This window comes from Pan paniscus, chromosome 21 (genome assembly GCF_029289425.2).
Source record: "Pan paniscus chromosome 21, NHGRI_mPanPan1-v2.0_pri, whole genome shotgun sequence".
Classification (NCBI taxonomy): domain Eukaryota; kingdom Metazoa; phylum Chordata; class Mammalia; order Primates; family Hominidae; genus Pan; species Pan paniscus.
In genome coordinates, this window is record NC_073270.2 from 49,885,338 (window position 1) to 49,910,207 (window position 24,870).

Below are 24,870 nucleotides of genomic sequence, written 5' to 3' on the forward strand. Positions count from 1 at the left end.
TTTTTAAGTAAGTTGATTCAAAGATGAAGATTAAGACAGTAAGTAGAGATGGTGTGTGAATGTAACAAAAACTGGGACTGGGGCCTGCAGAAGATGAACATTTGGGAAGCACAGTTGTAGGGACTGAGAGAGAAGACAGGGCCTTCCCTTGGGGCAATTTCATTCTTGGGTTAGTACAGAATGATACAGGATTGATCATAACAGCTTACACCTCCTTGCATGCTTTCCAAGCACCGGCCCTTTACATGAGCTATTTCTTTTACTCTCTGCAGCATTACTTTCAGGGAGGAGGTAATGTAATTCCCATTTGATTAAACAGGAAAGTGAGCCCAGAGGGGTGAGGTAACTTGCCTAAGGTCACACAGTTTATAAGAGGCTGAATCCAGATTCAAACCTAGGTCCATCCAATGCCACTGCCCATGGACCACATAGGTTCCTGCTCACCAGAGAAATTCAGCTCCCAGCAACTCAAAAAACCAACTCTAAGCTATGATCAGCTTCGGAGTTTCCAGAGCCAGCATGGGGAGGAGATGGAGGTGGGGGGCTGAGGGGACAGAAGACAGACAGATGCCACCCTGGTACAAAACCTGACATGCTCCAAACCTCACACCCTAGGACAACTGAGAACTCAGGGCCATGCCCTGCCTCTGCCACGGGGGCACAACAGCAGGAAGACTAGACAACAGCAATGGCAGCTGATGCCTACAGACTACTTCCTGCTTGTCAGCCCTGTGGTGTGTGTATATACCCTTCGTATAGAGGCTCTGCTTCAACCTTGTGAAAACTCTTTGAGGTGCGTCTTCTAGAAGTTAGAAATTTGAGGTCTGGAGGGAAGAAAAGATATAGCAAGCAAGCGGCTGAGTCTAAGCCTGACTCTTAACACTCACTGTGCTCCTTCCAGAAAACAAGCATTTGTCAGGGTGTTGGCATGACAACCTGAAAACTTTAGGCACCTCCCCAAACATACCAGCTTCCCTCCACAATCCAGTATCTATGACCTTAAAAGGCATCACAAAAGAGTTCTTAGCTACAAAATCAGAAGACATAAATCTAGTTCCCTCTCGATCGCTTTGTGGCTATGAGTATATCTAGATCCTTTTCTGCACCTCAGTCTCCCCAACTGCTCAGTGACAGGGTTGGGACTACTCTGAGGGCCTGAATGGGTCTACAGCAACACTGTCCAATAAATATAATATGTATCACATTGTAATTTTAAATGTTCTAGTAGCCACATTCAAAAAAGTAAAAAGAAACAGTGCAATTAATTTTAATAATGTATTTTGTCAAAGCTGATGTATCTAAAATGTAACCATTTCAATATGTAATCAATATTTTAAAAATGATTAATAGGTTACTTTACATTCTTTTCATACTAAGTATTTGAAATCCAGGATGTTTCACATTTACAGCGCATCTCCATTTGGACCAGCCACATTCCAAGTGCCCAGTAGCCATGTATGGCAAGTGGCTACCATACTGGACAGCCCAGGTCTAGAATCTTTTTCAATCCATAGCTCATTTTACAGGGAAGAGCTGTCTCATCTTTCTCCCTTCTCTTAGAAAAGATGTCCTGATCATAGCCTCCGGGCTGACAAGTTCCACATGAGCCCGGAGGGAGGAGCTGGAAGCCACAATGGAGAGAAAGCCCGGGCCTGCCTGGGTGTGAAGAGGCTGTGGCTGCCGGGGATGCTTTCTGTCTCTCCACAGCCAGATTACTCACGAAGCCCCAGGGATGGGGAGAGTCCCTGAGGAAGATGGCCACAATCCTGCTTTTCCTCCTGACCCCAAAATTCCCTTAATTGGAAATTCAGTCTGAGCTTGAAACCCATCCAGGCAGCCACCTCCACCCATGGCAACATCTCCATGGGCATGCAGGACTCCTGCCCCAGACACACAAGGAATCCAATCCCACAGCAGCACCGCATGCAAGAGGCTGGATCCCAGCTTCTCAGTCCCCAGGCTCACTTCCCGGCTGTGGGCCTGGCAGCCTTCTCGGTGGGAGCTCGAAACCTCCACATGCAGGGGCACAGGCATTGGCAGGAAGGACCAGGAGGGCAAGGAAAATAAGGGGGCATCCCTCCTTCTCCCCAGACTTCCACTTCCTCACCTTTAAAATCAAATGTTGTTAGATCATAGCAATGATTGTCTTTATGCTGGCTGCCCTGTGCCAGGCATTTTACAGGCATTAGCTCGCATACTCCTTCTAACCACCCTATGAGGAAAGAGGATCCCAGGGTCAGAGTGGTGAAGCAACTTGGGCAAGGTCACACAGCTCTTCAGGAGAAGAGCTGGGGTTCCAATTCGTGGTCATCTGAATCAAGAACCTAAGCTCCTTCCTGCTGTGCTCTGCCTAAGTGGCCCAGGGTGGTCCAGGACAGTCCGAGCTTACACTTGTCATAACCAGATATATTTAGTGTAATTATTTAAAATGTTCCCTTTGGAAGAAGGAGCAAATCTTCCATACAGAGGAATTTTAAATAATATAGGTAGATATTCCCCCCTCCAAAAGGTGTGCCTGAATTCCAGACCCTTCTCCCTCTTGAGTGTGGGCTGCACTGAGTGTCTGAATTCCAAAGGATGGAGCGGGAAAAGAGGAAATAGTAACTGTACATCAGAGAAACCTGGCTGACCCACCTTAGCCAAGTGATCAAAGTTAACATCCTCAGTTTATAAGAAACATATCAGACAAACCCAAATTGAGGGACACTCTATAAACTCTCTCACCAGTACTCCTCAAAACTGTTGGGCTGGGCGTGGTGGCTCACACCTGTAATACGAGCACTTTGGGAGGCCAAAGCAGGAGGATCACTTGAGTCCAGGAGTTCGAGAATAGCCTGGCCAATATGGCAAAACCCCATCTCTATTAAAAATACAAAAATTAGCCAGGCGTGGTGGCGCACACCTGTGGTCCCAGCTACTTTGGTGCCTGAGGCACAAGAATCACTTGAATCCAGGAGGCGGAGGTTGCAGTGAGCCAAGATGGCACCACTGCACTCCAGCCTGGGCAACACAGTGAGACCCTGCCTCAAAAAAAAAAAAAAAAACTGTCAAGGACACACAAAAAAGCAAAGAATCAGAAACTATCACAGACCAAAGGGAACCAAGGAGACCTGACAACTAAATGCAGTGTATGATCCTTCAGGAAATCCTGAAGCAGGAAGAAGACATTGATGGAAAAACTAGTGAAATGCAAATAAAGTCTGGAGTTCAGTGAAGAGTCATGTGCCATGTTGGTCTTGACAAATGTATTATGATAACGTAAGAAGTTAACAATAGGGGAAAATGGGTAGAGTGTATGGAAACTCTTTGTATTCTTTTTGGAACTTTTCTGTAAATCTAAAATTATTCCCACCTAAAAGTTTTATTTTTAAAAAGTGCTCCCTTTTACTCACAGAAGTGTTCAGGTTTAGACAATAAATTATATGAGCACCTGGTCATAAGCCTGGTCCTGCCTGTCTTAGACCATCTGTGCCACTTTAACAGAATACCTGGGACCGGGTCATTTGTAGGGGAAGTCCAAGGTCAAGGCACCAGTGGCTTCAGTCTCTGGTGAGGCCATTGTCTTCCTCCAAAAGGGCACCTTGCACACTACATTCTCCAGAGGGGAGGAAGGTTGGATCCTCACACAGCAGAAGGCGGGAGTGCCAAGAGACAAAAAGGGGTCAAACTCACCATTTTATAAGGGATTTAATCCCACCCATGAGGATTAATCACCTCTCAAAGATTAGTCTCAGAACTAATCACCTCCCAAAGTTCCCACGTCTTAATGTTACAATGACAATTAAATTTCAACATGAGTTTTGGAGGGGATAAACATTCAAACTATAGTTGCCTCTAACCAAGATGTTTTAAGAAAATCACCCATACCTTCTGTCCCCTTTAGTGATGCCAACGGCTCACACACTTATAGCAGTGTAAAGTTTACAAAGTTTAGCATTAGCAAGATGTGCTAGTTAAAGTTTTTGAATCAGAAAGCTAGAGGCTGATGCTTGGGTTCTCCCACTTGCTTGCCAGGTAGTCTTGGGCATGTTACATTCATTCCCTGGGCCTCAGTTTCCATGTCTGTAAAATGAATTCATTGTATGATGACAATGACTAGTCATATTTATCAAGCCATGTCTGGTGTCTGACACTGTAGTGGTGACTCTGATGGGCTACCCAGATTCCCCTTCAGGACTGAAGGACTTATTTCTCCCACTCCCAGCTACTCAGAGAGTTGCCAGCTGTCAGCCCTCTCCAGGGATTGCCCTTGGCTGAAGACAGCTGTCCAGCCCTAGTCAAGCCTGCTTCTGGAGGGTAGCCTGCACACAAATGAGGAGAGTATAAAAGATCCAACTCCCTCATCCCAACTTGCGATGACCTTGAAGGTCATCTCCACTGCTGAGCATCCCTTATGGTTGGCTGAGGCTTTGTTGAGACTGTATTGCAATCCAGTGTCTCCCACCGCCCAGTCCAGCCTTCTTCCCTTCCCCACAAGTGTTGATCCAGAGAGTGCTCCCTGTACATTTCCTGCATGTTAATCTTCATCTCAAAGGCTGCTTCCTGGGGAACTCACCTCACAAAAGGATTGTGAGCCACCTGACCTGCACTGTCGTTCCTAACCCTTAGACCAACTTGTCTTTATAGATGAGATCATTGAGATTAGAGAAGAAAATGGATCTGGCCAAGGACATACAACTAAGAAATGGCGGTGCCACAGATGGAGAAACTGACAGACAGGCCAACTGATCTGCCCACATCAACGAGCTAAAAAAATGGCAAGGCCAGGATTTGGCCCTAGGCCTGCTTAACTCTGAAGACCATGTGCCCAGTCTCCTGCCAGGCCATTTACATCCTCAGGAGGATTGCTACAGCCCCAGGACAGGCGATTGCCTTTTACCACCCTCCTGCCAGACCACACTGCTGCTGTCCCTGCTCCTGTACCCCACTTTTGCTGGGTTGAAAAGGTTGAAAGGGGTACCTTTCACTGCTGCTGTACCCCACCCCAAATTTGCAAAATGAGAATAAGAACAGTATCTACCTTTTCAGGATCTTGTAAGAGTAAATGAGTTAATATAGGTAAAGACCTCAGAACAGTGACTGGCACATAGAGAATCCTATTTAAGTGGCGGGTTAAAAACAAATCATGTAAGTCATGTAAAGCTGCATCTGTGGTGCACTCTAAGGACAGAACGGCAGCTGCCGGTGGACCTCATCGGCTCTCTAAGGGAGTCAGGCTTGACCTGAGCCCTGAAGGAGGAGTAGAGGTTAAGTGAGTAGCAAAGGAACCAGTATGAACAAAAGCTCTGTGGCAGGAGGAACTAAAGAAGGAAGAACTAGCACAGAGGGAAGAAAACTCCAGGCTCAGGGAAAGAATGACAAAAAATAAGGCTGGGTAGGAGGGTGGGAACCTGATTAGAAAAGGCCACTCACTAACTGAGTGATTTTGGACAAGTCACCTTATCTCTCTGAGCCTCACTTAGCTCATCTGCAAAACAGAAATAAACACAGTACCTATCATAAGGTTGTTAAAGGGACTGAGTGAGTCCATATTTGTGAACCACTTAAAATTGCCTTGTACCTAGTAGGTGCCATAAATGTTTGGAGACAACATTAGAACTTTATCTGAAGCACAATGAGAAGACTTAAAGGGGTTTGAATGTAGATGATAGGGTGGGTGTTTAGTAGATGGGAGGGTGGATGGATGCATGGGTAGATGGATAGGTGGGGGAGGTTGAATGAATAGAAGTTTGGTTGAGTGATAGAGGTGGCTGGCTGGGTAGCTGGATGACCAGGCGGGTGGGTGGGAGTGGATGTTGTTTTAATGAACAGAAGTGTCGCTGGGTGGATAAATGGAAGTACTTGAGTGAATGGATGCGTGGCTGGATGTTAAGATGGGTGGCTGGGCAGCTGGAAGCAGCTGAGTGAATGCAGGTGATTGGTGGGTGAGGGGATGGGTGAGTGGTTGAAAGGGTATCTGTATGTTTGAATGGGCATCTGGGTAGTTGGACGGGTGGTTGAGTCGATGAATGGATGGGTGATGAGCTGGTTGAGTAGGTAAAAGGATGAAAAATTGGGTAGGTTGCATGGAATAGATAAGTAAATCTTTGAGTGAATGGGTGGTTGTTCAGGTAGATGTTAGGCTGTTGTTCAGGTGGATGTTCAGGTGTGATGTGGGACTGGAGGTGGGTGTGTGGGTGGAGGGGTTGTTCAGTGAGTGTTAGAGAAGTTAGTCAATGAAGGAATTGGGTGGATTTGGATGGATGTTTGGGTGGTTGACTGCGAGGTTGTGTGGATAGATGGATGACTGGATGACTGGGTGGGTAAACAGGAAGTGGAATGGGTAGGGGAATGGAGTGGATGACTGGAGAGATGGCTGTTCAGGTGGATATTAGAAAGGTTGGGTGAGTGGTAGGGTTAAGTCAGTGGAGGGGCTGGGTGTAATTGAGTGATAGATGGATGGGTGAGTGAACAGGAGCCACCAGCTCCCGAAGAGCCTCCAATTAACCCCTGAAGGTGATGGGGGTAAAAGAAGCAGAATCAGGCTTGGAGACAGGGCCTCCTAGGTTGCCCTGCCCCAGGACCCCTTTCTCCGAGGGGAGGCGACCCCTTCCCACCCCCACCGCTGTCCTACCTGGAGGCGGCAATCTCGGCCTTCTGGCGCGCGATAGCAGCGGCGCGCTGGGCACCCTCCACACTGTGCTCCACTTTCTGGCGGACCTTGTTGCTCTTGAGCTGCAGCATGCGGCGCTTGGTGTCCTTGACCAGCACATTGTGGCGGTACTTGCCCTCCTCGCGGTGGCCGTCGGGCAGCGTGGTGCAGCCATAGCCGTGGCGCAGGTTGTCCAGCCACTCGCCCTCGTAGCGGAGGCCACTGGAGCGTTCGCTCACGCCGAAGCCCGAGCGTTTGTCGTTCTTCCACTCGCCCATGTAGGTCTCGGTGGTGGTGGCGTCGATATCGGCCTCGAAGGGTGCGGCCTCGTCGGCGCCCTCGGCGGCCTCTCCCAGGCTGGCGGTGGACGCGGCGTCGCTGGCGCCCGAGCTGAGGTCGCTCTTAAGGAAGCTGACACGGCTGCGCTGGCTACCCACGGACGTGCGCGACTCTGCGCGCCGCAGCTTGCCCAGCAGCGCGCCCCGCTGGAAGAGGCCGCCGCCCTTGGGCGCCCGCGCGGCCGCCTCGGCATTGGCCAGGAGGCTGAGCGCGAAGCCGCCACGCGGGATGGCGGGCGAGAGCAGCGCGGGGCCGTCGGAAGCCGGCGAGGCGGGCGAGTCCGGGGCCACCGTGCCGTTGCTGTGCTCGCTGCGCAGGGACGACAGCGACGTGCGCAGCGGCGAGCGCACCACCACGGCCATCCCGTAGGGCACGCTCTGGCGCACTCCGTAGCCGTGGCGCATGCCGTTGGTGAACTGGCCTTGGTACGTCCCTGCGGGCGAGGAGAGGGCGCGTCAGTAGGCGGCACGACGGGTCCCCGCGTGTGCACGGTGGCCTGGGAGGGCAAGGGCGGGAGTGGGCAAGGCGGGGTGGGACCGAGAGGCGCAAGGCCGTCTGAGGGTCAGGGTGCACAGTGCTATGAGTGTTTGAGTCTACTCGAGTGTGCAATAACCCGAGTGGGTGAGCCAGGAGGAGCTTGCACGATGGTAGGAATACGTTGGTGGGAACATGGCAAGGTCACAAGTCGTGAACGGATAAGCTAGTGAGTTCGCATGGTAGTGCAAATGTTGGAGAGCATGGGCTTGTGTGTGTATTTGTGCAAGATCGTGCGTACAAGACACTTGTGGGCATGCATATCGGTGTCTTTTGACTATATGAGATCATGAGGTGGGGGCAGGTGGCTCACGCCTGTAATCCCAGCACTTTGGAAGGTGAAGGCGGATGGATCGCTTGAGCTCAGGAGTTCAAGACCAACCTGGGCAACATGGTGAAACCTCTCTCTACAAAAAAATTAGTCAGGCATGGTGGCATGCACCTGTGGTCCCAGCTACTAGAGAGGCTGAGGTGGGAGGATCACCTGAGCCCGGGAGGTCGAGGCTGCAGTGAGCCATGATTGTGCCACTGCACTCCAGCCTGGGCTACAGACTGAGACCCTGTCACACATACACACACACACACAAATCATGAGTGTGCAGGGTAGTGTGTGCACAGTGGGGTGAGTGCCTGAGATCTCACGGAGTTGACATTATGGATGTGTATGAGGTTCTGAGTGTGCAAGGCTATCAGAGTGCCAAAGAACAAAGTAATATGTAGCACTCCAGGCTGAGTGTGTGAGGTGATGGGCATCAGTGAAACCGAGACACTGAGACCGTATGAAACCATATGGAGGAAGGCTAGTGGTGTGTACAAGGTGTCAGCAACTTAGGCCCTGCATGTACACAAGTCCATGAGCTCCTGGGATTGAGATGCCTTATGTTAGCAGCCATCCAAGTCTTATGTGTGTGGAGAGGAAGCAGAGAGTAGTGGTTCAGAGCACAAACTCCAGAGCCAGGCTCCCTGGGTCCAGATCCTGCCTCTGCCCTTACTAGCTGTGTGACCTTGGGCAACTGACTTAACCTCCCTGTACCTTAGCTTCCTTATCTGCCAGAGGTAATAACTGCCTCTTGCCTCCTAGGGTTTTTTTGAGGTTTAAATGAGTTAATGTCTCCGAAAAACTCTGAAAGCAAAGATATGTGTGTGATACTGTGATTCTACAAAGTTGTGCTCACGTGTGAGGTCACCTGAGTTGTATGACAAGCTGATACACAGCTGCCAAAATAACTTCATCCTTCACCCCCATCCTGACATGTAGTTCTCCCCAGGGCTCATCCAAAAACCTTCTCCTATTCTCTCTAGATGATTGCACATCTAGTGTTTTTAAACTGCCATTTATGTCCTGCTGACCCCCCCAAATATATCCCCAACCCCTTCCTCTCCCCTCGGTAGCTCCAGATGTCACCTTGGAAATTTGTGTTCCCTTAGATGGTACACAGCCACCTCCAGCTCACATCTGCCCTCACTCACCCCACACACACACCTGGGCCACAGTCCTGGTCTTTCTTTCCCACAGCAGTGCTGCTGAAAGGCAGTTCTCTGCCTTCATCTTTGTACCTCCACCATGTAGAACGGTACCTGATACATAACGTTCACTGCACCGAAGGCAGAAATTCTGAGGCTTCTTTGTTTTAAACACAAGCTGATACATTCTCCCTGGTTAACAAAAGCCAAAAGGTCTTCCTGCTAATAAATGTCCAGGAGCAAGATGGCTGAGTAGACAACCAAGGAAGGGACTCCTAAACTCACCCCAGCAGACCTGCTGTTGCACTGCTCTTCTCTCTTCCTGGAACCCTTTTCCTCCAGATATCCTTCAAGTCTTTGCTCAATGAGACCTACTCTGACCCCCTGTGATGGTTAATACTGAGTATTAACTTGATTGGATTGAAGGATGCAAAGTATCGATCCTGGGTGTATCTGTGAGGGTGTTGCCAAAGGAGATTAACATTTGAGTCAGTGGGCTGGGGAAGGTGGACTCACCCTTAATCTGGATGGGCACCTTCTAAGCAGCTGCCAGCAAATATAAAGCAGGCAGAAAAATGTGAAAAGCCTAGACTGGCTTAGCCTCCCAGCCTGTATCTTCCTCCAATGCTGCTAGATGCTTCCTGCCCTCGAACATCGGACTCCAAGTTCTTCAGCTTTGGGACTCGGACTGGCTTCCTTGCTGCTCAGCTTGTGGACAGCCCATTGTGGGACCTTGTGATCGTGTGAGTTAATACTCCTTAATAAACTTCCATATATATATATATATATATATATACACACACACACACACATACACACACACATCCTATTAGATCTGTCCCTCTAGAGAACGCTGATGAATACACCACCCTGTTTAAAACTGCAATCTGCTTATTTCACATTGCGTGCCTTTATCAAAACATCTCATATACCCCATAAATATTTAATATATACATCTATTATGAACCCACAAAATTTTTTCCAAAATTGCAATCTGTCTGCACCACCACCCTGCTCACTTATCTACTTTTCCTTATTTTTCCCATAGCACATATCACATTCTAACATACCATATGACTTATTTATTACATTAATTGCTTTTCTCCCTCTGCTAAAATGGAAGCTCCATGAGGGCAGGGATCTTTTCTATTTTGTTCTTGGATGGATTCCAGAACCTGGAACAGTGCCTGGTACACAGAGGTGCTCCGTTAATATCTGCAAAATGGCTGACTGACTAAACCTGTTCAAAAATTCCATCTCATTGGGTGACCTTGGCAATTCCTTTTCTTTAACACCTCCATTGTCTGCCTGTCAATGATGTGTTGGGTGAAGAGCTCTCCAAGGCTTGATCTAACTCTGAGATGCTGAGCTTCTAGGAATTGGTGCACTGTAACTTTGGAGGCGAAGGGGGGCACATCTAGATGCTTCCACACTGCCTGGTCCCTCCTAGCACATTGAGCTCAGGATCCCACTTCTACCCCACCCTGCCTCTTCTGCATGAAGAGCCCCCATTAAGGATCATGTACAATGCCAGGGGCTCACTAAACCTCTCAACAGTCCTGTGAGGTGAGTCCCATGATAATGCGAATTTCCAGGAGGATGCTGGTGATCTGAGAGGTTAAGCAATTTGACCAAGGAAATGGGATCCAAGCCTAAGTCTGTCTGATGGCAGAGTGTTTGCTGCGAGCCCATGGCTCCTAATCCTGGTGTGCATTAGAAGCACCAGTGAAACTTTAAAAGAAAACAACTGATCCTTGGGCTTCACCACCATCAGTTCCTGTTTATTCTGTTGGAAAAGGTCCCTAGTGCTTCCAGCCCCTCTGGACAGCAAGAAAGAACAGCCAGGAGGGAGAGACACCTGGACTCTGTTCCCTTCAATGACCAGCCTCAAAAAACCAAGGATCATGGAATATCAGCAATAAAAGGGCTAAAGAGAAATGGAGAGAGACAGAAATGGAGAAGAAAGCATTGGGCATGATCTCATAGAGGAAGATGCAAATATGACCTCTATTTCATAGGTAGATTGATGTTCAGAGAAGTTATGTGACTTGCCCAAAGTCACACAGTGAGAAAGGAGCAGAACTGGGATTTGAACTAAGATCCAACTTAAGCTAAGGAAGTGGAAAATGGGATTGTATGACAGGTGCAATGAACAGAGAAATGAGAATGTGGTATAGCTGATGAAAAATGGGAAGTTGGATAGATGGGAAACCAACAGGTCGCATTTCCCAAGCTCATTCACGTGTGATCCCATTGGATGGAGGCTGAGGACAGAATGGAATGTGGAGTCATCCTGGCTTCAAATATCATCTAAGCTGGGGAACCTTGGGCAAGTTCCTTCTTTTGATCTTAGTTTTTTTGTCTGGAAAATGGAAAAGTAATACCCACTTTCCAGGGGTCTTTTGAGGATTAAAAATGAGACAACAAAAAATGGAAACAATTCAAATGTCAGTCAGCTGGTACATGGATAAACTAACACAGTGAAGTGCTAGAAAAGAGAGTGTGCTAGAAAAGAGAAGTGCTAGAAAAGTGCAAGAAAAGAGAGCAGGCTGCTGTTACACACAACACATGAATGGGTCTCCAAAACATGCTAAGTGAACAAAGCTAGAGATGAAAGCTGTGTGACTCCAGTTACATGAAAGCCTCAAAAAACAAACAAACAAACTTATAGTGCCAGAAAGTGGATCTGTGGTTGCCAGGGGCTGGGTGTGGAAGGAATAGAATGCAAAAGGGCACAGGGAAACTTTCTGAGTTGATGGAAATGTTCTGCATCTTTTTTTTTTTTTTTTTTTTTTTGGAGGTCGGGGGATGGAGTTTTGCTCTTGTCACCCAGGCTGGAGTGCAATGTTGCAATCTTGGCTCGCTGCAACCTCCGCCTCCTGGGTTCAAGTGATTCTCCTGCCTCAGCCTTCTGAGTAGCTGGGATTACAGGTGTGTGCCACCACCGCCAGCTAATTTTTGCATTTTTAGTAGAGATGGGGTTTCATCATGTTGGCCAGGCTGGTCTCAAACTCCTGACCTCAAGGTGATCCACCCACCTCACCTCCCAAAGTGTTGGGATTGCAGGCGTGAGCTACTGCGCCCAGCCAAATGTTCTGCATTTTAATTGTGCTGATGGTTTACACAAGCGTGTACATCTGTCACACCTGTACATTTCAAATGCATTTTATCATATGAAAATTACACCTTGATAAAGTTGATTTTTGTAATGTAAATAAATAAATTGCAAAGAAGCTTTTCAGGAAAAAAAAAAAAAAACCCAGCATAGCATTCTGCAAATGTCTATCAGGAAAGTCATCAGCTCTACTTTCCAAATGAATCCAGAATCCAGCCACTTCTCACCACCTCCACTTCGACTAGATGGTGGTCTGTGCCACTGTTCTCTCTCACCTGGATTTTCATAGTCACTGCCATACTGGTCTCCTGATTCCACTCTTGCCCCTCTATCCATCCCCAACACAGCAATCGGAGGGATTTTGTTCACATGCGTTAAGTCAGATCACGACACTGCACTGACCCTTCTCACTCAGAAGAAAAGCTGAAGTCCTTAGTGACCCACAGGCCCTACCTGACTTCATCTCCATTCACTCCTCTGTGCTCCTCTCCCCCCATCCTCCCCTTTCCCTCACTGCACTCTAGCCACGAAGACTGCTTTGCTGCTGCACAGGGGCCATGGAACCACCTCAGGGCCTTGGTATTGCTGTTCCCTCTACATGTAATGCCCTTCCTCCAGATACCTACATGGCTCACCCTCTTGCCGTCTTCAAGCCTTCACTCAAATGTCATCTTCTCAGCGAAGCCACCCGTGACCACCGTATTTAAGATTCAACCCCTGCCCAAGGTCTTCTATCTCCCTTCCTTGCTTTATTTTTCCTAGAGCATATCTAATGCAACATACATTTTGCTTTTTCTTGTGTTATTGACCATCCCCCCTCACTGGCATGCGAGCTCCTTAAAGGCAAGGATTCTTTTCTTTTTTTGTTCACTGTGGTATCCTCAGTGCCTCGAACTGTGCCAAATAGGTACTCAGTAAATATGTGTTGGATGAATGAATGCATGAATGAACAGCAGGCATTCCATAACTGTTTATTCTCTTCTTTCTGTTTTGTCCATCTGCAAACAGCTCTGTGGAAGTGACAGCTCTGGGGAGGTATTTTATGGTTCCTGTTTTACAGATCAGAAAAAACTAAGGCCCATCAAGGACAAAGGACTCATCCAAGATGACACAGCTAATAAATATGCCAGAGGCAAACTCACATCCATGTCTGGCTATGCTCCTCTACTTCTCAGAAGAAATTTTAAAAAATGAAAGGGAAAAGTGAACAGGCAGAGAGCAGAGAAGATGGTAAACTGGGAGAAAGAGACAAGACATCTAATCTCTGGGTTGGACAACTTTATGAAATTAAATCAACCAACCTACCTTTAGCTTCAGTTTGGCATGAGATGGGCTGATGTAGTCCCTTTAAGCCCAAGAAAAACTGAGATTGCAACAGGAGAGCAGCTCTTGGCCACCAGTTGGGAAGGAAACAGTCAGGCTATATTAGGAAACTTACAAGCAAGTGGCAAGAGGCACAGACACCCAGGGGAGGCTGGGAGTGACAGGGCCCTGGGAAGGGGAAAAACCAACTCCTGAGGCCACCCCCACTCCAACTCCCTCCAAGACAGGACAGTTCTCCCTGGAGACAGGAAGAATGCATCCACAGAGGGAGAGAGGGAGGCCTCTGCCCATGGCCATCTGGCTGAGAGGGGCCGTCTGCAGAAGGAAGGGCCTCCTCCGATACCCTTTGGACTGCCTCCTCACTGAGCTTTGTAAACCCTGCAGGGCTTCCCACTGTCCCAAAGGAAACGGGGGAGATCCCCAACAGCCCACAAAACCTGGCAGGGGCCGCCCCTGCCACCTCCCCTGCCTCGTCTTGGACTGCTCACCACTCACACTCGCCTTCCCACCTTGGGGCCTTTGCACAAGCTTTCCCCATTTCTTCACATGCTCTTCTCTTCCCTCTTCCCCTGGCCAACTTCTATTGACAGTTCTAGCTTTGGCTTAAACGTGATTTCATCCAGGAAGATTTCTTGAGCCCCATTCCCTGAGTGCTGCTGGAAACAGCCACATGTTATCATGTCATCCATTTTTCTTAGCACTTTCCACAGGTGCCGTTGAATAATTATCATGACCATTTGTTCACCAGAAGCCTTCCCTGCTTGTCTTTGCCTTCCAAGAGGGAGGAAGCTTTGTCTACCTTATTCTTGCTAAGATGCTAAGATCCTGGCATCTAGCACAGTTCCCAGGCCCAAGGAAATCCTCGGTAAGCATCCGATGAATTTTCAAGTCTTTTCCTGAATGACACTCTTATGTCCTTTGAGAGGCAGGAAACCCATCTTTTTTCCCTCATGACTCGGCATGCAGTAGGTGCTCAGTAGTGGACAGCACTGGCTGCCAAGGGTGTTCAGGTCCAGATTCAGCAGTTCAAGCCCTGGGAGTTATTGGTGTACATGTAAAATGCTGGTGAAGGCCATAACCATGGCAAAAATACGGTCCTGTCCCCCCGATAGGACTCCCGAAATTAATAAAACCTAAATATAGCTTTCTCCTTGCAGTTGCTCTTCTGGTGAGTATAGAATAACAGGGATTTAAGTCTAAACTCTGACGTTGAATAGTTCTAAGACATGCATAAACTATTTAAGCCTGCGGAGCCTCAGTTTGTCATTCTGTAAAATGGAAATCATGATACCTTCTTCATCTGGTTGTTCATACAACCCTTTGCATTTGACAAGCTAGATGAAGACCATGCATTCTTCTAGCTAGGTGCTGGGATACAGCCATGAACTAAGTGGACATGATCGCTGCCAGCAAGGGGCTCAGAGTCTTGTGCCAGGGATAGACTAAATATAATTAACCAATCACAGAAATAAATGCAGCCATGGCAGCAGTCCAGATGAGAGGTGATGCCCCAGGTCTTGAGTGGCAGGGAGTGGGGAGGGTGGGTTGAAGATTAAGTAAACTGTGTGTGAGGCAGCTAGCTCAGTGCCTAGGATATAGTAAGTGTTCAATAAACCCTAGATTTTTGACAGGTCAGAGTCTTTGCCCAGAAAGGATTAACTGGAAAGATGAAAAGGAGCCACAGAAGACAGAGAGAGCTCAGGAAGAAAATGAGACCAGCTCCAATTTTCTGCCTGGGTCCAGTTGTTTGTAAGAAAGCATGTTTGTGCTCTGGAATACTCAGATTTTGAATATTCCAGAATTTTTAAAAATTCACACAAAAAGAATGGAAAATATCTCATTAATGATTGTATATTGTTTACACACAAAAAAGATAATATTGTGGATAATGAGTTAAATAAAATGTATTATTAAAATTAATTTCACCTTTTTAAATATGGCTACTAAAAATTTTTAAATTACATACATAGTTCATATTATACTTCCATTAGAAAGTTCTGGTTTAAGTCATTTGGAGTTAGGGTTTTCCTTGACCTGCAGACAAAAGAGTATCTTAATGGATACAGGTAACATCATTTTGATTTTACAGTTGGAAAAGCCGAAACTAAGAATTTTAATGACTTGCTCATATTAACACAATGTGGCAGTTGTTGGCAATCACAGCCAAGCGTCCTGACTAGTGCTTTCACCTCTAAGAATATGAGAACTTCCCTTACAAGTTAAAAGTTCCAAAATTCTCACCCAAATCTCAGCTCTGAAGAAAGCGTGACCATTTCGGAAATGCAAGTGCTATGGTTCAGATGTTTGTCCCCTCCAAACTTCATGTTGAAATGTTATCCTCAGTGTTGGAGGTGGGGACTAATGGGAGGTGTTTGGGTCATGGGGGCAGATCCCTCATGAATAGATTAATGCCCTCCCTTGGGGGTGAGTGAGTTTCTGCTCTGTTAATTCCCACAAGAGCTGGTTGTTACAAAGAGCCTGGCACCTTTTCACTCTCACTCTTGCTTCCACTCTTGCCATGTGATCTCTGCACACACCAGCTCCCCTTCACCTTCTGCCATGAGTGGAAGCAGCCTGAGGCCCTTATCAGAGGTAGATGCTCCACCTTGAACTTTCCAGCCACCAGAATTGTTAATCAAATAAACCTTTTTTCTTTGTAAATTACCTGGCCTTGGGTATTTTTTTTTTTTTTTGAGATAGAGTCTTGCTCTGTTGCCCAGGCTGGAGTGCAGTAGTGTGATCTTGGCTCACTGCAACCACTGCCTCCCAGGTTTAAGCAATTCTCCTGCCTCAGCCTCCCAAGTAGCTGGGACTACAGGTTCCTGCCACCATGCCCAGCTAATTTTTTGTAGTTTTAGTAGAGACGGGGTTTTTCACTGTATTGGCCAGGCTAGTCTCGAACTCCTGACCTCATGATCCGCCTGCCTTGGCCTCCCAAAGTGCTGGGATTACAGGCATGAGCCACCACACCTGGCCCTCAGGTATTCTTTTACAGCAACACAAAATTGACTAAGACACCAAGGAAAAGCTGGGAGATCCAGAATCCAGTTTGAGACATCGAAGAGACATATGGGCCAGACCAGGATTCTGCCTCCAAATACAGAATGGACACTGAGAACACCACCCCATCTGGCCAGTGACACCTTCCTATTTCTAGGGAACTATCTGAGGTTGGAAGATCAGTGTGCCTGGGTGCTACAGTTTAATGTTTGTCCCCCTAAAAAAACTCAAATTGAAACTTAATCCCCAATGTGGCAGTATTGAGAGGTGGGGCCTTTAAGAGGTGATTAATCCACTCATGGATTCATGGTTTAATTGGTTATGGGAGTGGGGCTGGTGGCTTTATAAGAAGAGGAAGAGAGATCTGAGCTAGCACACTCGGCCCTCTCATCACATGACACCCTGTGCCACCTTGGGACTCTGCAGAGAGTCTCCACCAGTAAGAATGCCACTCCTGATATGACCCCTTGACCTTGGACTGCCTAGCCTCCAGAACTCTAGGAAATACATTTTGTTTCTTATAAACTACACAGTTTCAGGTATTCTGTTATAAGTAACAGAAAGCAGACTAACACACTGGAGAACTGAACAGAGATGGAGAGAAGGAACGAGGACTAGCTCCTTTCTAGGAGTCCCCATTGCCTATAGAAGTCCTTACCTGATAGTCCAGTTCCTTCATGACCTGGTTCCAAGTCACTTTCTCAGCCTCGTCTTCCCAAATCCTTCATAGCCCAGTTTCAAACCACCTCCTTCAGGGAACCACCTTCCTTCCTCCAAATTCTCATTGCCCAAGACATTGATCACTTCTTACTTCCCATGGCAGCTCTCTTGTCTTTATCTTGCCTGTTTTGTCTACCAGCCATCGCTGATCCTTCTCCAAGTCCTCTCACATAGTACCAGATGTTGGCATAAGATCTTTGGGTGGCCCATAGAAGTGTCATCAACAAATTTCAGACAGTGTTTAAGATGGAGCATGGCAGATACAGAGTGAGAATCAGAGAGTCCAGGGGTTAATGGCTCTTGTCCAAGCATACCAAGATCAGACCAGGTGAACCAGAAATGCTCACTGTGGTCAGCACACATGCCCATGCCACAGACACCACACAGATGCTCCTGATTATAAGGGACTCATAGCTTGGCTCTAACCCACCTTGATAAAGACTATGGACCCAGCATCCCAGAGAAAGTAAGCCAGGGCTAAGACATCTTTGGAGGTAGCAAAGAATAAAGGAAATCACATGGTCTTCAGATAGACCTGACTGTGAATATCTCTTTAATTTTGCTCAATATATTGTTAAAATGAATAGATAAGAAAGTATCCTAACAGATACAGGCATCATCATTTCGATGTTACAATTGGAAAAACTGAAACTAAGAATTTAAATGACTCTCATGATGACGCACTGCGATACTCCTTAATTCTCTTGGTCTCCACCCTATCTGTCTAGTCCAAGCCACATCCTTTTCTCCCTCGATGATGACAGTAGTATCCTCCCTGCCCCCCACTTCAGTTGACCCTTTGCTGCTGCCACTCATCTTCTTCATAAGATGCAACTCTCAGCAGGTTACTCCCCATCTTAAAACCCTGCAGTAACTTCCCAGTGCCTTGAGGAGTGTCTCAGGTCAGGATCCCTAGGGAAAACATTCTGAAGCTGAGATGATGTGTGGGAGATTTAGCGGGGAGTGCTCTCAGGCAGAGCACGTGTAAGGAAGGAAGCAGGATTTGGCAGTGGAAGAAGCTGAACATCTGCAACAGAATATTCAACTGATCCCAGGGGGATTTAAGCTGGTATAGCCCTTCAGCGTTGCCCAAAATCAAAGCAAGGGGGCCAGGTCATTACAGTCATTAGATGTGAAGGAGGCAGCTCCCTTTGTTGGAGAGAAATACCCAGCCAGGATCTGTCAGCTGCTAACACTCCTGGCAGCTCGGGGAATGTGTCCCTGGTCCTAAGGAGTGTCTGAAGGGGTAGCCTAGAATCTACTAGAAGGATGAAGTTCAAGCTCCTCACTGTGACCCACAAAACCCTCATGATCTGGGCTTTGCCAATCTCTCCAGCCTCGTCCACCCTACTCTCTCTCTCTGAGTCTGTGCTCCAGCCTTTTCTGGAACACAGCATGCTCAGGTCCCACCTCCAAGCCTTTGCATTTGCTGTCCCTTCTGCCTGCCTGTGCGGCCTCCCCTGTCACCCAGTTTACCTCTATTCATCCTGCATATCTCAGCTCAAACATCACTTCCTCAAGGACACCTTCTCTGATTATCAGACCAGACCAGGTTTCCCTGTTATCAGTTCATAAATTCTTCTATTTTTCCTTCAAAATATGTATCACATTTTGTATTTAAGTAACTGTTAGATGCCGGTCTCTGCTGTTAAGATACATGCACTTGGGGGCAGGGACAGGTCTGACTCGCCCACCACAGCATCCCCAGCACTCCATGCAGGGACTCACACATGGAAGACATTCAACAGATACTGTCAAATGCATTAATAAGCACAGGCTTTGAATAAGGTCTCTTTGAGTCTGTCTCCTCTCAGTAAAGTGAGCATAGCAAGTTTCCTTTGCAAGGTTGCTGTATTACATGGTTTATCTAGCAGAGATCTCAGGCTCTCAACAAAGGTTGGCTCCTTTCACTTCATGGGAAAAGACTGTAGGGTGACCAGTCATCCCAGTTTGCCTATGTCTGAGAGGTTTCCTGGGATGTGGAACTTTCAGTGCTAATACCGGGCAGTTTCAGGCAAATTGAGATGGCTGATCACCCTAAATTGGGGTGAGAAGGAAAAAGAGGCATTTCATATTAGTACAATAGTCAGGATATAGTAGCAAACCAGCTCTTTAGGACAAACCAACCAACCAACCTCAGTTTGTACTATTAGTCAGTTTCCACTGTGTAAATACGCCCACCATGACTGCAAAGTTCCTGAGTTCTCATGAGCCAGTAGGAGCTGGCTCTAGTAACCTGTATGTGTGTATATATAAATATTTTTTGTTTTGTTTTGTTTTGTTTCGTTTTGAGACAGAGTCTCACTCTGTAATCCAAGCTGGAGTGCAGTGGCACAATCACAGCTCATTGCAGCCTCAACCTCCTGGGCTAAAGTGATCCTCCCACCTCAGCCTCCCAAGCAACTGGGACCACAGGTGCATGCCATCACGCTGGCTAATTTTATTTTTTGTAGAGATGTGGTCTCGCTATGTTGCCGAGGCTGCTCTTGAACTCCTGGACTCAAGCAATCCTCCTGTCTCAACCTCCCAAAGTGTTGCAATCACAGACAGGAGCCACCAAGCCCAGCTCAATAACCCATATTTAATATGAGCTCTCAGGTTTCTATTGCAAATGTGCCACACAGCCATAGACAACCTCAAATGTGGTGCAAGTGAGAATATTTCAATCCTGAGAAGGTCACAGCTGGAGTGGAGCTTGGAGATTAAAACCGCTTTTATAAAACTTATGACAGTGAAAAAAATCTGACATAAAAATATTTAACAGTAAAAAAAATCGATATAACTGACTCCATCTTACTTCTAACCTCACAAGCTAACTGTCTTCATTCATGCCTGGACATAGACCAAACTAACTATTCAAAAATTGAGTTAATAGTTTAAGACAAAAATAGTTAACAGTCCTTTCCTGAAACTAACCCCCTCTTTACTCAGAGACCAAAACTGCCTTTATAAAATTATGACTCCAGAGAAATATAGCCAGAGGTTACAGAACTTGTAACCTCCCCAGCGACTCCTATAGATAACATCACTACTGTCAAAACCTAAAATTGGCCTTTAAAATATTTTTTGAACTTTTACATTCTGACGATTCTACCCAGACCTGTGACTCATAGCAAAAAACTAATTCAACCAGTCCTATAACCCCCACCCCGAAACTGCCTCAGTATAAAAAAGCCAGCTTCGACTTCCTATAATTCCATCCCCAATCCAACCAATCAACATTTCCCTCTCCCTAGCCCCCTGCCCGCCAAACTATCCTTAAAAAATGCTACCTTCCAAACTTTCAGAGACATAAATTTAAATAATAAACCCCCATCTTCCCACTTGACTAGCCCTACATTTATTAAACTCTTCCTCTACTATAATACCATTGTCCTAATAAGTTAATTTTATCCATACAACAAACAAACAAAGGCCGGGTGCTGTGGCTTACACCTGTAATCCTAGCACTTTGAGAGGCCAAGGTGGGTGGGTCACGAGGTCAGGAGTTCAAGAGCATCCTGGCCAACATGGCAAAATCCTGTCTCTACTAAAAACACAAAAATTAGCCTGGCGTGGTGGTGCATGCCTGTAATCCCAGCTACTCAGGAGGCTGAGGCAGAGAATTGCTTGAACCCAGGAGACGGAGGTTGCAGTTAGCCGAGATCGTACCACTGCACTACAGCCTGGGCGACTGAGGCAGAGAATTGCTTGAACCCAGGAGACGGAGGTTGCAGTTAGCCGAGATCGTACCACTGCACTACAGCCTGGGCGACTGAGAGAGACTCCGTCTCAAAACAAACAAACAAACAATTCATCAGACGATGATAAGATCTTCTAGTCCAAGCCCATAAGTAATCCATCACATAGCCACTTATTCCCCATCCTGTGTCCACAACTGACATTGCTAATGGGTCATGAGGCTGAGTAGCACTATAGCCTACAGTCCCCACTCACCACTTCCACGGGTAGCCACACCCAATTAGCCAGTGTTGTGCGTGAGAAAATCTGCTTACCTTCATGGGTAAGTGTAGTCTTATTCCTTCATTATACGGGGAAGGAAGCTTAGGCTCAGAGAGGTAGAGGGACCTGCCCAAGGCCACACAGCCCAGGAGTAGCTCAGCTGGGACTGAAGAACAGGTCCCTTGCCTCAATTGCTCTTTCAACGCTGCCTTGCATTGAAAAGCTGAGTACCCAGAGTGGGGAGAAACAAAGGGAGGCCATCCAGGATTCTGAGGCTACATTCTGGAAAACTGTGCTTAGACACCCCCACCCCCAACCCTTTTTGCATCCTGAGGGCTCCTTATTACGTCTACATGTAAATACTGTTTGTACGGAGGAAGCACTTTTTAAAAATTGCAAAAGTTGGGCCAGGTGCAGTGGCTCACGCCTGCAATCCCAGCACTTTGGGAGGCCAAGGCAGGCAGATCACTTGAGGTCAGGAGTTTGCGACCAGCCTGTCCAACATGGTGAAACCCCGTCTCTACTAAAAATACAAAAATTAGCCAGGTGTGGTGGCGCTTGCCTGTAATCCCAGCTACTCGGGAGGCTGAGGCAGGAGAATCGCTTGAACCCAAGAAGCGGAGGTTGCAGTAAGCCAGGTGTGGTGGCTCATGGCTGTAATCCCAGCACTTTGGGAAGCTGAGGTGGGTGGATCTCTTGAGCTCAGGAGTTCAAGACCAACCTGGTCAACCCCTGTCTCTACTGAAACTACAAAAAAGTAGCCGGTTGTGGTGGTGCACGTCTGTGGTCCCAGCTACTCAGGAGGCTGACATGGGAGGATTGCTTGAGCCCCGTGCAGGGGTGGAGGTTGCGGTGGGCCAAGATCCCTCCTGCACTCCAGTCTGGGTAACAGAGTGAGACCCTGTCTCAAATTTAAAAAAAAGAAAACAAAATTTTAAAAGTCATATGCTCATTGCAAAAAAAATCCAAACAAGAGAAGAGTATATAAAAGAAAACACCTTTGTCCGGTCTCCCTAGGGTAACTCCTGTTAATGATTTAGATCCTTCCAGGCCTTTTTCTGCCAATTTGCAACTGTATACTTATCACAAATAGACTAAAAGATTAGCTGTTCACCAGTCTGCCACTGACCCCATCTCTGAGAACACTACCTAGCACCTAGCAGGCACTCAATAAATATTTGCCAAATGGCTTTTGTTCACTTATAATGCCTTAGATTTCTTTCTGTATGAATGTAGGTGGGTCCACCTCTGTCTTTTTAAAGGCCTGTTGTACTTCATCACATGGTCTCATAAATTAATTTAACAGTCCCTTCGGTGAGCATTTAGACTGCGTTACATTTTTCCCGTAACAATCCCAAGGCCTTGCTCTCTGGCTCGCCTGCAAGGCTGGCACCAAAGTCCCTTCCCATGGCTTCCAAATGCTGCTGTCCATCAAATCTCCATAGTCTCTGGTTTCCTGGGATCACCAACAGACAACCCGAAGCCGAAGCGGAGGAGCTGGCGGCATTTGGGACCAGCTCCCAGGAGCAGGGTCAGGTTGCAGCGGGTGGATGACAAGTCCCTGAGCCCGCAAGGCTCCACCACCCCTACATCCAGAGGCTGCTGCCCCAGATGATGCCCCGTGGCTCACCCCCAGAAGCAGGGGATTAACCAGGAGGCATCTCCTGGGTGCTGACAGCCCTGGAGCCTGTGGCCTGGGGAAAAGGCCCATTTCCAAGCCTTGGGTCAGCTCAGCAACCCTAAGGGCCTTGGAGAGCAGAAATGATTGTGTGTGCAGAAGGCAAGAAAGGTCAAGGGGAGAGGGTCTAAAAGGAGACCCACCTACCTGTGCACAGGCCTGCCCAGAAACCCAATGCCCATGGACACTTCCAACAGGCATCTCTCACCCATGGTGTCCAGTACTGAACTCCTGACCTTCCCTCCTCAAACCCTCACCCCATCTCAGTTCATGGCAACGCCATCCTTCCATGGTTCAGGCAAAAGCCTTGGGACCATCTTTAACTCCTCTTTCTCTCAATCCTATCCAGTCTATAAGTTTTGCTTCAAAATGTGTCTTCTCACCACCTCTGCTACTACAAGGTAGTGGTGCAAACCACCATCTTCTCACCAGTAATAATTGTAATAAACTCACTAGCAGGTCTCCATGCCACCTCCCCCTCACCTAATACCTATTTTCCCAAAACAGCCTTTTCTCAACACAATAGCTAAAAGAATCTCATCAAATGGGTCAGATCCTGTCTGTCTTTTTTTTTTTTTAGAGACAGGGTCTCACTATGTTGCCCAGACTGGTCTTGAATTCCTGGGCTCAAGCAATCCTCCTGCCTTGGCCTCTTAAAGCGCTGGCCTTCTCTGTACATCCCATCAAGGGTACATACTGTAGGTTTGTCTGTCACTGATGATGTTAAATTTGATCACTTTGTTAAAAGGTAGCCATAGGCCGGGCACAGTGGCTCATGCCTGTAATCCCAGCAATTTGGGAAGCTGAGGCAGGCGGATGGCTTGGGCTCAGAAGTTTGAGACCAGCCAGGGCAACATGGAGAAACCCCGTCTCTACAAAAAAATTAGCCAGGCATGGTGATGTGTGCCTGTAATCCTAGGTACTTGCAGGCTGGGGTGGGAGGATCACTTGAGCCCAGGAGGTCGAGGCTGCAGTGAGCCGTGATTGTACCATTGCACTCCAGCCTTGGTGACAGAGCAAGACCCTGTTAAAAAAAAAAAAGAAAAAAAAGTACCCATAAAGGATTCCAATTTAATTAAAAATAGAAATAATAAAAACATGGTGCATGCCATCCAGAGTGTCCCCTGCAGGCTGCATGCAGCTGTCCAGCCTCCATGTGTGACTCCAGCTCTACCCCATCCACAGCAATGGGCAGCCAGCATTGGCAGGAAGACCTCCAGGCACAAGGTGCTCATTCCTGGCCTGGAGCAGGGGTCACTCTGGAGTTCCTAGCACACCTGGGCTGCTCTGTGGATTCTGCCAGGCACAGATCTGTGCCAGGCACCTCTCATCAGTTCCCTTTAAGCAGGGAGTGAAAGTTACACGGGAGGGAGGTGTGCCAGCCCTAACTTCTCTCCTACTCTGTGGCTTCAGCTCGGGAGGGGATAGGTGAGAACAAGGATAACCCTCCAAGGCAGGAAGTCTATGGCAGGAAGCAACCCTGTCCCCCTCGCCCCACACCCCACCTTCAACCAGGGCCCTCAGAAAATGAGACTCGGCATTCCTCATGAGGGTGTGGAGGGCAGGGCCTGCTCCGGGGAACAGCTGCTGGGCACGGAATTAGCAGGCCCTGGAAACAAGCAAGCTCGATGAATCCCAGAAGCCTGGCCTTGGACAGGGGCACGTCTGCAGAGATTTGGCCAATCGGGCACATGAATCACTGAAAACAAGGCCGTGGACAGGAAAGACTAATACGGTCCGCTTTTCTGTCCTGCTTAGGGTCTGCTGTGCTCTCCTGGGGTCTCCATAGAATGCCCAGAAGCTGCCAAGACAGCAGCTCAGCTGACTGTCACGCTGATGCCTGGCTGTGAACTGGGACATGAGATTTCCAAGATGAGGTTAAATTATGCTGATTCTACATTCGAAATGGAATCATGTCTGGCATGGATTCCATCTACACTGGCAGGACTCCAGGCAGAACTAAGCGAATCAAAGTCTTGTCTTATTTACTGTTCCAAAGTCAAAAACTCGTTTTTGTCCTCAAATATCCTCCCGAAGACAGTGACAGCTATGGTTCAGGCCATCCTGAATTAATTCACCCTTTGGAATGTGAAGGAAATACGGGAATATATATTTTGGCATTTC

At 47.5% G+C, this 24,870-nt stretch overlaps 1 protein-coding gene across 1 annotated transcript in view; it reads right to left on the reverse strand.

Annotated features, from left to right (window-relative positions):
• The window catches only part of JPH2 (junctophilin 2), a 75,187-nt gene that overhangs the window by 40,985 nt on the left and 9,332 nt on the right, over positions 1–24,870 (reverse strand). Inside the window, exon 2 of the mRNA XM_034947072.4 lies at positions 6,614–7,403. Within this exon, the coding sequence (XP_034802963.1) occupies positions 6,614–7,403 (790 nt within the window). The remainder of the gene's footprint in view (positions 1–6,613; positions 7,404–24,870) is intronic.